The 14,342-nt window shown below is 40.7% G+C and overlaps 1 protein-coding gene across 3 annotated transcripts in view; it reads right to left on the bottom strand.

The window, feature by feature from the left end:
• The window catches only part of SVOP (SV2 related protein), a 140,884-nt gene that overhangs the window by 53,968 nt on the left and 72,574 nt on the right, over positions 1-14,342 (bottom strand). For all 3 annotated transcript variants that reach the window (XM_073629985.1, XM_073629993.1, XM_073629976.1), the window contains 6 exons: positions 12,244-12,342; positions 8,300-8,371; positions 8,030-8,154; positions 5,283-5,346; positions 2,347-2,472; positions 804-932 (listed from right to left, as the gene is read on the bottom strand). In XM_073629985.1, coding sequence (XP_073486086.1) covers positions 804-932; positions 2,347-2,472; positions 5,283-5,346; positions 8,030-8,154; positions 8,300-8,371; positions 12,244-12,342 — 615 coding nt within the window. The remainder of the gene's footprint in view (positions 1-803; positions 933-2,346; positions 2,473-5,282; positions 5,347-8,029; positions 8,155-8,299; positions 8,372-12,243; positions 12,343-14,342) is intronic.

The raw sequence follows: 14,342 nt of genomic DNA, 5'->3' as shown, positions 1-14,342 counted from the left end.
AATCAATTGCCAACAAAAAGGCAGTATGCTATAAAGGTGTCAAGCTATACTGGTAAAGTTTGATAGACCTCAAGAAGCCTTATTTGGGGACTTTTTGGGTGCCCTTTAAGTACATGCAACGATACAAAACAAAATAAATAAAAACATCCACTAATTTTTATTTGATACAAAAATATGATTAAAAAAATGATCCCACAAAAATCATAAGTACAAACATGGCTTGCACATTCATACAAGTGTCATATTTGTCATATTTGTTACATCAAACACAACCCCCACCCCTGTTAACATGTTTTAAGTATAAATTTACATTTCTAAAAAACACATCTTGGGGTTGTATCCTTGAAATCCAAAAGAGTGACAATTGTAAATTTCCTATAGCATTGTTCCTTTGTCTTCTTGCCGGAGGCTGCCATTTTGCTGAAGCCCAGAGCCCCTGAGCAGCAGTAAATCTTTTGACTGTCAGCAGATTGGCCTCTACATTTTTGACACAGTTCCGAAAAATAGAATGCAACTGAGCATGTGCAGAGCAGGGTGAGACGCTGTTTTACTGGATTTTAAACAGTACAGGCACTTATGTTTAATGTTTTACATAACTATACCTGCAAAAGGGGACAGCCTGAAGTCATCTAGCAGGACTTTCTCTACTCATGTGAAAAAGAAATGACTAAGAATGGTCTCAAGAGCTTAACCAACATGTTGGGAGAATGCTTCTGCTGAAGGCCACAAGACAATCATTTCTGAACCACACACCATTCATCTGCCACTATATTGTCAACCAAATATACATAACAAATACATACCTGTCTAGATAAGATTAGTTTCCCTAGAGGCATTGGAGCACCATTCTCAGTTGCAATACGCTTCAAAGTAGCAAGAGCTTTCTCTTGATTCCCAGACAGAACATCATACCTTGCACTCTCTGGCAACCACTAGAAAACAGCAGACAAATAAATGATATACACATGCTCTACAGAACAATTCTAAGTGAACTAACAGTCATACTCACCTATGTGGCTGCAGCATCAGCATCAATCCGATACTGCAGCTGTCCCCACTGCTTCTAATGCCGCGTACACACGGTCGGACTTTTCGTCTACAAAAGTCCGACAGCCTGTCCGACAGACTTCCGACGTACCTTCGGCGGACTTGCGGCAGACTTTCTTACGAACGGACTTGCCTACACACGACCACACAAAAGTCCGACGGATTCGTACGTGATGACGTACACCGGACTAAAATAAGGAAGTTCATAGCCAGTAGCCAATAGCTGCCCTAGCATGGGTTTTTGTCCGTCGGACTAGCACACAGACGAGCGGATTTCGGGGTCCGTCGTACTTACGACGTAAAGATTTGAAGCATGTTTCAAATCTAAAGTCCGTCGGATTTGAGGCTAAAAAAGTCCGTTGAAAGTCCGGAGAAGCCCACACACGATCGGATTACCAGCCAGCTTTAGTCCGTCAGCGTCCGTTGGACTTTTGTAGACGAAAAGTCCGACCGTGTGTACGCGGCATTAGACCGAGAACTGAGTAATCACATGACAACTGATTGCTCAGTTCCTGGTCTTCATGAACAGAGAGTGGTGACTGTCAGTCTCTAGCTCTCGTCTCTGCCCCTCCAGCGCTCAGTAAAGTGCCGGGCTGTGGAGGGGGTGGGAGCAGCTGGCTCAGGCTCTCAGCGCACTGCTGAGAGCCTGAACCAACTGCCAGTCGGGCATCTGGTGGATCTCAACATTATTGTTGGGGTCCCTGCAGAGCCTGGATCGGCTTTGTGACATCAGTTGACAGCGGGGTTTAGCTGAAACTGGGTCACAGGAGTGCAGAACTAAGTGCACTCCTGTGATTCACAGGAGAAGTAAGGCCTAAGAGCTTTGGCCATACTTCTCCTTTAAAGTCCTGGGTCTGCAGACCTATTGTGGTCATGAGGGGTTTCAAGAATCAAGAATAACAGAGAGATCTTAACGTTGCAATATCCCTGACATATGAGGCCAAGATCTGGCTCACCAGGATCCAACTATAGCTAATATATTCCTTTTGGGTGGATTGACTATTTCAACTGGCATCAGTAGGTTTAAAATCACTACTGAAAATTTTGAATTACTCTAGTGAGTTTCAGTTTGGGAAGAATGAGGGCATATCAGTATGTATGTGTATTGATGGACCTGCCCCACCACTCTCATCTGGACAGCAAACTGCAGAACTACCTTAGTTAATTTTGATATGCATTCCATTAGGGAAACACATGTAGAAAATCATTAAAGGCTCATTATCTATTCTGCAAATGTATCAAATATATAAAAGTAACCTGAAGGTTAAATAAATGTGATTTGAATTATTAAATACTTACAAAGCACATAATGGCAAAAATCATGAGGGGGAGGGCAGACAGTATAAGAAGCCAACGCCATCCCAATGTGGGCATCACAAAAATAGCTAGTAGAACCTCAAACACGGTGCCAATAGCCCAGAAAATCTGCAATAAAAATGATAAAAAGGTGAATCGAAGTTTGTCATTGTAGCACTACAAAGCAAACACACATTTATCAAAATCTTTTAATATCACTGTTTAGCTAAAACATTGGTAACCTGTTTATTTTAAGAAGCCTTGTTTTTGAGCTGATTGACAGCGATTTCTACTAACTGTAGTTTGCTGTCTGCTAATTTTTAATAGAAATAACTACCCAAGTACGTCACCAAATATGTAGACACTCACATAGTTCCAAAAATGTCTTAATGGGTAAACATTATCTTCTTTGGCAAAGAAAATACAAAAATGATGAACATTGTATAGGAGAAGTATGTACAGGTTCAAAGGGGAAGTTTTGTGTTTTTCAGAGTGCCCATTTTGAGTCATTATTAATTTTGATTATAATCACACACAAAACACACACAAAAAGTGAGTACACCCCTCACATTTTTGGAAATATTTTATTATATCGTTTCATGTGACAACACTGAAGAAATGACACTTATACACAAGTCATGTCTAAACTGCTGGCAACAAAAAGTGAGTACACCCCAAGTGAAAATGTCCAAATTGGGCCCAAAGTGTCAATATTTTGTGTGGCCACCATTATTTTTCAGCACTGCCTTAACCCTCTTGGGCATGGAGTTCACCAGAGCTTCACAGGTTGCCACTGGAGTCCTCTTCCACTCCTCCATGACAACATCATGGAGCTGGTGGATGTTAGAGATCTTGCGCTCCTCCACCTTCCATTTGAGGATGTCCCACAGATGCTCAATAGGGTTTAGGTCTGGAGACATGCTTGGCCAGTCCATCACCTTTACCCTCAGCTTCTTTAGCAAGACAGTGGTCGTCTTGGAGGTGTGTTTGGGGTCGTTATCATGTTGGAAAACTGCCCTGCAGCCCAGTATCCGAAGGGAGGGATCATGCTCTGCTTCAGTATGTCACAGTACATGCTGCCATTCATGTTCAGGCAGGAGACACTTTTCTTTGTAATCCTCACCTGGTTGCCGCAACACACGCTTGACACCATCTGAACCATATAATTTTATCTTGGTCTCATCAGACCACAGGACATGGGTCCAGTAATTCATGTCCTTAGTCTGCTTGTCTTCAGCAAACCGTTTGCGGGCTTTCTTGTGCATCATCTTTAGAAGAGGCTTCCTTATAGGATGACAGCCATGCAGACCAATTTGATGCAGTGTGCGGTGTATGGTCTGAGCACTGACAAGCTGACCCCCCACCCCTTCAACCTCTGCAGCAATGCTGGCAGCACTCATACGTCTATTTCCGAAAGACAACCTCTGGATATGATGCTGAGCACGTGCACTCAACTTCTTTGGTCGACCATTGCGAGGCCTGTTCTGAGTGGAGCCTGTCCTGTTAAACTGCTGTATGGTCTTGGCCACCGTGCTGCAGCTCAGTTTCAGGGTCTTGGCAATCTTCTTGTAGCCTAGGCCATCTTTATGTAGAGCAACAATTCTTTTTTTCAGATCCTCAGAGAGTTCTTTGCCATGAGGTGCCATGTTGAACTTCCAGTGACCAGTATGAGAGAGTCAAAGCGATAACACCAAATTTAACACACCTGCTCCCCATTTACACCTGAGACCTTGTAATACTAATGAGTCACATGACACTGGGAAGGGAAAATGGCTAATTGGGCCCAATTTGGACATTTTCACTTACGGGTGTACTCACTTTTGTTGCCAGCGGTTTAGACATTAATGGCTGTGTGTTGAGTTATTTTGAAGGGAAAGCAAATTTACACTGTTATACAAGCTGTACACTCACTACTACATTGTAGCAAAGTGTCATTTCTTCAGTGTTGTCACATGAAAAGATATAATAAAATATTTACAAAAATGTGAGAGGTGTACTAACTTTTGTGAGATACTGTATATACACACTGTATTAACAAAAATATTGGGACTGCCTTTACACGCACATGAACTTTAATGGCATCCCAGTCGTATGTCTGTAGGGTTCAATATTGAGTTGGTTCACCCTTTGCAGCTATAACAGCTTCAACTCTTCTGGGAAGGCTGTCCACAAGTTTTAGGAGTGTGTCTATGGAAATGTGTGACCATTCTTCCAGAAGTACATTTGTGAGGTCAAGAACTGATGTGGACGAGAAGGCCAGGCTCACAGTCTCTGCTCAAATGCACCCCAAAGGTGTTCTATCGGTCAGAACTCTGTGCAGGCCAGTCAAGTTCCTCCACGTCAAACTCACTCATCCATGTCTTTATGGACCTTGCTTTGTGTACTGGTGCGCAGTCATGTTGGAACAGGAAGGGGCCATCCCCAAACTGTTCCCACAAAGTTGGGAGCATGAAATTGTCCACAATGTCTTGGTATACTGATACCTTAAGAGTTCCCTTCACTGGAACTAAGGGGCCAAGCCCAACCCCTGAAAAACAACCCCACATCATAACCCCCCCCCAAATGATTTGGACCAGCGCACAAAACAAGGTGCATCACTGGTCAGTGTATTCTAGCACTGAAGTCCTACTGTCACGATGGAATAGAGCAGCGCGGAGGAATCCTGCATCCACTTCAAATGTGTGGATGGGGGAACCTGTTCATTTTTTTTTTGATCAGCCAGCTGGCTAATCAAAAAAAAAAAAACATTAGTGGCCAGCTTTAGTCACCTAACCCATAGACTTGCATTGTGAGAAGGATCAGTAAACCACAACTGATGTGTAGTACTGCAAAAGTAGAACCTGCATATGTAATGTGCAAAAATGGCTAAACCCATATATATATAATTTCATAAAATACCTTTTATTGGCATTAAAAGTAAACCATTAGAATCAGCTCACCTCAATTAACAGGATACACTTTGCGCGAGCTTTCATTGGAAGGAACTCTGCATACAGGGTTACTCTGTCATGATACAAGGAAAAGAATGAAATCGCTGCACATATCAAGGTTATATGAGCTGCCTCAAAACACAATCTTCCTATGTATACTTTCTAGCAGTAAGCAGTTATGGGTTTTATCTTTTCAGCTAAATTATCTCCATGGTGTGTACCAAGAGTGTTGGACTGTCTAAAACACTGAAAATAACCATGGAATACAGGCGCATACTGTACTCATAGTATACATTGCTCATCTTTGTCTGCTGCCATTTTTAAGGTAGCCACTAACCTACTGCTGCTGTTCATGTAGCAAGATCTTTACAGGTACTTCCACTGCTATGCTGGTTTTGTAACTGTTATGCCGTGTACACACGAGCTGACTTTTGGACCGGACTGGTCCGACGGACTATCCGACGGACTTTCGGCGGACTTCCAATGGACTTTCCCAACGAACGGACTTGCCTACACACGATCACACCAAAGTCCGATGGATTTGTACGTGATGACGTACAACCGGACTAAAATAAGGAAGTTGATAGCCAGTAGCCAGTAGCTGCCCTAGCGTCGGTTTTCATCCGTCGGACTAGCATACAGACGAGTGGACTTTTTGATAGGAACTGGGTCCGGCGGAGTTCCGATGTAAAGATTTGAAACATGTTCCAAATCTAAAGTCCGTCAGATTTTCGACCAAAAAGTCCGCTGCAGGTCCGATGAAGCCCACACGCGGTCGAATTGTCCACCGGACTCAGTCCGTCGGACCAGTCCGGTCGAAAAGTCTGCTGGTTTGTACGCGGCATTAGAGCTAAATTTAGGAAAAGGAATACTCTGGTGGCAGAAACTGCACAATATTAGATATTTTATTGTTCAGGGAGTGTATAGTCATGTATTATGAATTATAATGAGATGTCCCCGGGAGCTGTGTTTCCATGGGGGGGGGCACATGCCAAGCTGCACCCTCCTTATCACCATAGCTGGGAACTAGCCAGGTCTGGCCAAGAGATTTCAGATAGATGGTCAGCTTACTGGATCTCTGAGTCCCCTGCTCTAATCCTTGGCTTTCCATTAGCTTACTGAGAGAATAGACATTGGTATCACTGCTATCAGTTAGAACAGGAATAACAGCAGCAGTGACAGTAGCAAAGACAGTTCTGCTGAAGTAGGAGGAAGCAGGCAGGAGCAGTGGAATGATGGTACTGCCTCTGGCCCCCTCCAACTACAGAGCATAGTCAGTAGGCAGAGTGGGAAATCTAAATAAATGAAGATACAGGACAGATCTATACACATTCCTATAATGAGCTGCCTGTGAAAGTTCTGCAGGGTCCAGACCAATCTTCTCCCTAATGGTGTGTGGATTTGATACTTTATCTTCTCCAACCCAGCTAGCAATGCGTCATTTAACTGTATATGCCCTACACTGTAGTCCTGGCTGTGTCCCAGCATCTCTTACAGGCTAGAGTCAAGACATACATTTCTGGAACGTGTAGTTCTACAAAACAACACAGTTAAAAGTCAGAGTTGGAGATAATAATAGTAATAATTGAGCTGATAACTGACAATGGCAGCAAAAGTTTATGTGGATTATCCTCAGTGTCGGGAGAAGGCACTTAAGAATGTAAGCGGGTATTTTGTTATTTGCTTTTAAACTTATTAAACTATTTTACGCTATGGTTCTATATTTTTCTTATTTTTGATGGCTTCTATGGAGGAGAGGTATATTTAAACAAAGTCTCCTGATATCTGTATTGATGTTCAAGCAAGTCTAAAGACACTACCTACTCAAGCACTGTTTGACCTTCTTTTTAATTAAAGAGTTCATATCCGTCTGGTGAGTAGGCAATCTTTATCCAGCACATCGGGTGTATTTGGCAGATTCACTGCCATATGGTGAAGGTGTCATCATTATTTTATGTCACTTTGGAAAATTATCACTAAATAATATATGGACTTCACAAAAGGACTGGATTATCTTATAATTTATCCACAACATATATTGAGCACGTTGCACTTTATTTTTGAATATGAAATTGACAATTGTGCAATATATCATTTTTGTATTTATTGTGTTTACATGATTGGATCATTAGCGCCCCCTCATTCCTGATTACCACTTGGCTGGTAAGTTGAGCTGGGAATTTTCTTTGGTTTTGGTTTACATGCATTGCCCTTCCATGTGCTCCTTGCGGCGAAGGCCACATATAGGTGCAGTCAATGGCCATTTGTATAGTTGTGACTTGAGCCCAGGCCCTATTGCCTATATATTGTTGCAACTGCCCATTTGTTGCCCCCATGTTGTCAAAATTGCCAATTTGGTGTTTACATATTGTCAGGATTGATAGTTTTGTTACCCATGTGTGGTAATATTTGCCTGTTTGTTGGTTATGTACTGTCATTCTGCCATTTTCTTCTGCATATTGTCAAGTCAGTTGTTTGTTTAGAGGACCATATACTATATTGAATCCCCTGCAGGTCTGTCACTATCAAACCACAGCACTGTTAGCCCCATATTTTACCACGTTTCATTATGTCCATCGCAATTAAAGCAGAAGTCCCACTGTCAAAAACTGTGAGCCGGCAGGTTGTTTAATGCAGAAGAGTCATGAAATTTTTGGTTTTAAATGAAATTTGGTTCAAATGAAGTTTAAATGAAATGCAGTCAAACACAGTGTAAATATACATTTTAAAAAAGGTCCTGGATTTAGGCAACTTACGATTGAGGGACTCCTCCAATCCCAAAACCAACTAGTCCTCTAAGCACAAGAATCCAACTATAGACTGGCGCAAATGCACTGAGGATCCCGTAATACAAAGTCCAGAATACGCTAATCTTTAGACCCTATGCAAGAGAGAAAATGTAGATACAAAACATAATTAAACACAATGTAGAGCTCAATGCCTACAAACGTCAATCGGGAAATCATAATATTAATATCTTCAGTGAGCTTATATAATTATTAAATCATCCTGTCACCAACACTTACTGTCTTCCTGCCATACTGGTCAGAGACATTTCCCCAGAGGGAAGAGCTTGACATCATTCCTATAAAGACAACCTGGGAATAAAAAAGAAAAAAACAACATAAGCATTCTTGGCACTGCAGTGTCCTTCAGTGTATGGAAATGAGACTGTAAGACACAAAAACATGCCAAAAATTGATCTATAGGACCAACAAGTTTGCGCAGATAGGCTGTAGAATTAGGGGTAAAGGCTCTTTTTTTTTTAAAAAAAAGAGGCAGAATTCTAGTTGAAATGAATGTGGAATATTGTTAAAAATAAATTTAAAAAATATAGAATCACTAATATTTATCAACATTCATGATGACCTATTTCCTTATTAGGACTGTTATTGGTCTGTCTCACCCACTTAACTAGTTTATGCTGAATGCCATACCAGTACACAGATCATAAAAGGGTAAATAATCTGTAGCTCACTTCACACAGCTCAGCTCTTATATACTGAACAGAAGTGATTACATACTGGTTCAGTATCTAAAAACCTGTCTGAATAAACAAACAAATGGGGACTCAATAAACTATGAGTGATTTACTGAAATGTAAGATGAAATTAAACTGTGCTGATATACTGTACATGTGTTTAAAGCAGTATTAAACTCCAATTCTGCAGCACCAGGTGGCTGATGCCATAATGTCCTAGTATGCACCGCATATTAGCACATTATGACAGACTCATCTGTAAGACAAAGCCATCCAGCGCTGAGCTGTCACTGTCACCCGACGCTTTTATCTTCGCTCGGTCTTCCTTCTGGGTTCGCGCTCTTCGGCCGCCTGAATGGCTGGGCGGTAATGATGTCACTACTGTCCATGTGCATGGGAGTCACCATCACAGCCCGGCCCTCTATGCAATCAGAGCATAGGCAGTGTTCCGTGAATGCAGAGGTAACTGCGCATGCAGGAGTGATATCATTGACCGTAGCCAACATCTAAATCTAGTAAAGAGCCCAGCCTAAAAAAGATTTTAAAGGTACTTTCAAAAAAGACATATATCAAGTCTTAATACGTTGGAAAGTACAAAAGTTGGGTTACAAATTGCTTTAAGTGCAGGGGAGAAAATAGCTGCAAACAGAGCAAAGTGGAGTTTGTCTATAAAGTGGTAGTAAACTCTCCTAAAAAAAAAACAAAAAAAAACAAAAACATATATATATATATATATATATATATATATATATATATATATATATATATAAAAAGCACATTATAACAGACTTACACATAAAGCAGATCCCTCCACCTGCATGCTGTCACCACTGCCAGGGCTTCCATCTTCACCCTTCCTTCAGGGTTCACATGCTACAGTTGTTTGAATGGCTGGGCTGCGGTTAACGTCACTCCCGTGCACGCACACGCAAATCATGATCGCAGTACAGCGGTCTGAATGGATGAATGCGCCAGTGATGTCACAAGCTGCTACAAGTGTGAATATCTCCTAAACGATGCATGTTTAGGAGATATTCACTGTACCTACAGGTAAGCCTTATTATAGGCTTACCCGTAGGTACAAATGTCTACTTTCCAAAAAGTTTTTATCTGGGGGTTTCTTTTTTGTAGTGCCCTGGTTTATTTTTATATTTCAATGTTTTTATTGAAAAATTTTAGCAGGTAAACATAATTTAACAGGTTTTTAGCAGGTAAACATAGATCAATGTTCGGATTATTGCTATGACAAATTTACAAATATCTAAGATATAATTAAACAAGGTATTACATGGTCCATTAGTATAAAGGAACAAACAATACTCATGGAATGTTCTCAGATAAACCCGCTGAGCAAAGAAAACTCAGTAGGTAATACCAAACGGCATTATACGTATAGTTAACCTAACAACATTTAGTTCTAATCAGTATTCAAAATCAAAACCATGTGCAGTAACACAAAAACCTGAGTATGGTATGGAGAGGCAGGTGAAGGGAAGGGAGGGGTTGAGGAGGGATAGTGGATAAGACATAGTAGGGGACTTTTGTACCATTTCCTGAGAATATCAATGTCAAAACTTAATGAAGTTCTAAGACGTCCCAATAAGTATTGGGATTAAACTACATGTAGAAAGAGGTTGAGGGAAAGAAGGAAAGCAGAAATGAGGAAAAAGGAAAGGGGAAGGAGAGGAATTCAAGAGGGTCAGCCCAGAGCTCATAAGGGAACCAAAATGTACTGGATCCCTGGCTTTTTTATTTTTTTTTATTTTGTATGTTTTAAAACAGAAAGTAAGGCAAGGTAAGAAAAACTGTTTTTTTTGCCTTTTTTTTCTTTTATAGTAAAAGATTTCAAAAAACTGTGACTATTAAACACCGCCTTAAGAAAGCTATCTGTCTCAAAAAATGAAATGAAAAGAATGTGGGTACAGTGTTGCATGGCAGAGTAATTGTTGATCAAACTTTCACAGCCTTGAAAACTAAAGAATGTTCTGGTAAAGAAGGGGTATATACAGGCTGGTACTTCAGTGGTTAAAGTAGAACTATAGCACTTAATCATAAGTGCATCTACACCATCAGTTTTCTCTACGTGCCAAAGATTGCCAAAGATTTTTTGCAAAATCTGCAAAAAACTTGTTGAGCCTGCTAGTAAAGTCTACATAATGCAGTTCCTGTAATGGTTTAGCAACAATGCTGCACTGCTTCTTAATTCACAGTAGAGTTGCCACACTCGTTTGGTTGTTTGCTTGCACTACATTGGTTTGAAAAAATGTTGCAGGGGCGTGCTATAAGCATTATCACCGCCGGTTCACACGTCACAATGGGCACCTGGCCACACTAATGCCCGGTCACACTAATGCACGGCCAGAATTTCCGACAACAAATGTTCGATGGGAGCTAGTTGTCGGAAATTCCGACCGTGTGTAGGCTCCATCGGACATTTTCCGTCGGAATTTCAGACAAACAAAATTTGAGATCTGGATCACAAATTTTCCGACAACAAAATCCATTGTCGGAAATTCCGATCGTGTGTACACAATTCCGACGCACAAAATTCCATGCATGCTCGGAATCAAGCAGAAGAGCCGTACTGGCTATTGAACTTAATTTTTCTCGGCTTGTCGTACGTGTTGTACGTCACCGCGTTCTTGACGTTCGGAATTTCCGACAAGATTTGTGTGACCGTGTGTATGCAAGACAAGTTTGAGCCAACATTCGTTGGAAAAAAAACATGGATTTAGTTGTCGGAATGTGCAATCGTGTGTACGCGGCATTAGTCTTTTCCACTGCTTTCTGAATTAACAGCACTGTCTCTGTTGTTGAAGCCCACCTACTGAGCTGTTTCTGGGGGGTGCATGTGAGACACAACTGAGTGTTGGTTCACATCAATGCGGCTTCAAAGTCATATGACTCTGACAGCCGTCACCCTGTGCGACTTCATTGCGGCTTGCTTGCGACTTCATTAACAGAAGTCATTGCAAGTCCCGATGAAGTCACCCAAAAGTAGTGCATGAACTCTTTTCTAAGTTGCTGAGACTTGAGTCGCACCGATTAGAATGGTTCCATTGCCGTTAATGAGATGCGAATTGACAAGTCGCGGCAGTGTGAACCGGCACTGAAGGAGACTTGGCTCAGTCAGGGAAGTTAAAAAAAAAGTTTTTTGTTTACTTTATGAAGCTTGTGCATCACATAGTAACTGGATTTTGTACTTGTTTAGACCATACAGGACCCTTTAGATGTACTTTAAGTGTTAGTTCTGATGACATTTTCAAAAAGTAATTATAGATTAACATTACCTGCAAAGTCATTCAGTTACCAAGGGCATTGTGGCATAAGTTAAACCAATGCTGCTTCAGCTAACAGTTTAATAACCAAGCATTACTGTGCCAACAAAGCTTTGTAATTAAAAAAAAGATGAATGTGAGTCTTCGGGCAGCTATGACGTCAGTTCAGCACCTGGAATATGATCAAGGCCTAGTCAGCGTATCTGCTTACCGATGTGAGCAAAGCCACCTGCCAGCTGGGTAATCTCCATTCACAGTGGAGCTGTGGAGCCAAGATGCTAAGTATCATCATTTCCATGGCATCTGCCATCTGCATATACACCAAGGCAAAGGATCAGTGTGTGAATTAGAAAGTAAACACCATGATAATAAATGCAGGGAAGGAAAGATGTAGAAGAATAAAGCTCATCATTCAAAAACAATGAAGAAAAACAAACAGAAGGGAAAAAAGGCAACTCTTTATTTAAAGCCCTATTTTCTTTAAATAAGTATTAAAGTGTTACTAAACCCAGCACCCTGCTTTCACTATATCAGGTCTCCCACAGTACACAGAACATGGAAATGAAAATATTTTAGTTAAAATAAACTGCTTAATACCTTTTTTCATCAGCAGTTAGAGCAGCCTTGTGATTTCTATCAGTGTCTGGTTAAAGCTTGTAGGAGGAATTTTCATTTTCCCACAATTGTCCCATGAAAATGCAGGACCACTGATTCTCTGTCTGGACAGTGCTGACTGGCCCTGTGCTGATCACATGCACCCTCTCAAAAAAAGAAAAAAACTCTCTAGCAATACACACCAAACTGAGCATGTGCAGCCTGTCCTTTAGCTCTGTAAATATCAGGATTTATATTGGAGTCAGTGGAAGAAGGAGATAATCAGAGGACACAGGATTAGCCCCTTGGGTTCCACAGCGAGTATAACAAGCATGCTTTACTGCATATACAGACTGATTTTAATGTTGTAGGTTTAGTAACACTTTAAATTTTTACAGGTTGTTTTCTAAAGAAAGCAGCTACAGCTTAAGCAGATAAGCCGTGTCCTCATACTGCAAAGTGGAACATTTGCTCTTTGTGTGGAAGCAGTAGTCTCTTTGCAGAGGTCCAATACACCTCTTGCTGAGTCAAAGTATAGTCAAACTCACGCTCCCTGCTGGTTGGAGAGCTTTAGCTTTGACACTTTTCTAATCTGGCTTTCTACAGAAAAAAAAACTGATGAACATAGAATGTATTTATCTGATTCAAAGTGCACCTATGCCCAAACTATGGACAATAAAGTTTTTACATATACTTAACGAACAGAAAAAGAGGTCATCGCTGACCTCTGTAGATGATTGTACTGTGGAATTATTGATCCTTTAGGATACTCAAAGATCACAACAAAGACTAAAGTCAAGTTTTACTATGTTTCTAACAGTTTACACATGCCTGCTGTATGTTTACGTTAGAGGGCTGGCAGGCATTGAAGATTTGTTTTCCATAGAATACAAAGGGGAAAATAATCTGTAATTTCAGTGCCTCTGTTCGGATCCCTCAATAGCTAAATGAGGGTTTGTTTTAAATAGCTTTTTAATGATTTTTAAGACAATGAAAATACTTTATTATGCATAGTCTGGACACAGGTTCCCTTTAAAATGAATGTTCAGTTAGGCTTTCAAAACTGTTAACATTAGCAGAGACACAGCTGTATAAATATTCAAATCCCATGCCAGTTCTTAAAAAAATCATAAAAATATTACAAAGCAAAAATTAGGACAGAGGGCAAATTCACACTATTGCATTGCGTCAATGTGCTATAATTACCATAATGTATGTTAACATGCATTTTGAATGGCACCCCAATGCACCTGAACAGCACACCACTTGTGGCTTGTGTTTATTGTGTGTGAACCATCTGTTTATTGTGGTGCATTGTGTTAATACATTTGGTGGAGGTGAATTAAAACCTTAGCATGGCATTAGCATCCTATTCAAATTGAATAGGCTGTCTTAATGCAGAACACGTTAACAAGTAATTCATGAATCACAACAGTGTGAATTTAATATAGATTATTCTTTTCCTCAGTGTTGCCTTTTTACTTAGACTGCTATTAACTAACAGAGATGCAAAAATCCTGTCACATCCATTCAATAAATAATAGGTTTAGCTTATTGTATCTTTAATTGTATCTATAACATAAAGACTGTGGAAAATATTTTATGCTGCACCATTCTCCTCCAGCCAGTATGGGGAGTGCTTAAGCCAAGCAAGCCCATAGACTTATATGCAGAGAACTGAGATACCTGGGAGTTGTAGTTTGAGATGGCAGCCAT

This window comes from Aquarana catesbeiana, linkage group LG01 (genome assembly GCF_042186555.1).
Source record: "Aquarana catesbeiana isolate 2022-GZ linkage group LG01, ASM4218655v1, whole genome shotgun sequence".
Taxonomy (NCBI): domain Eukaryota; kingdom Metazoa; phylum Chordata; class Amphibia; order Anura; family Ranidae; genus Aquarana; species Aquarana catesbeiana.
Note: the sequence above shows the minus strand (reverse complement) of the source record. Positions and strands in the feature narration are given on the sequence as shown.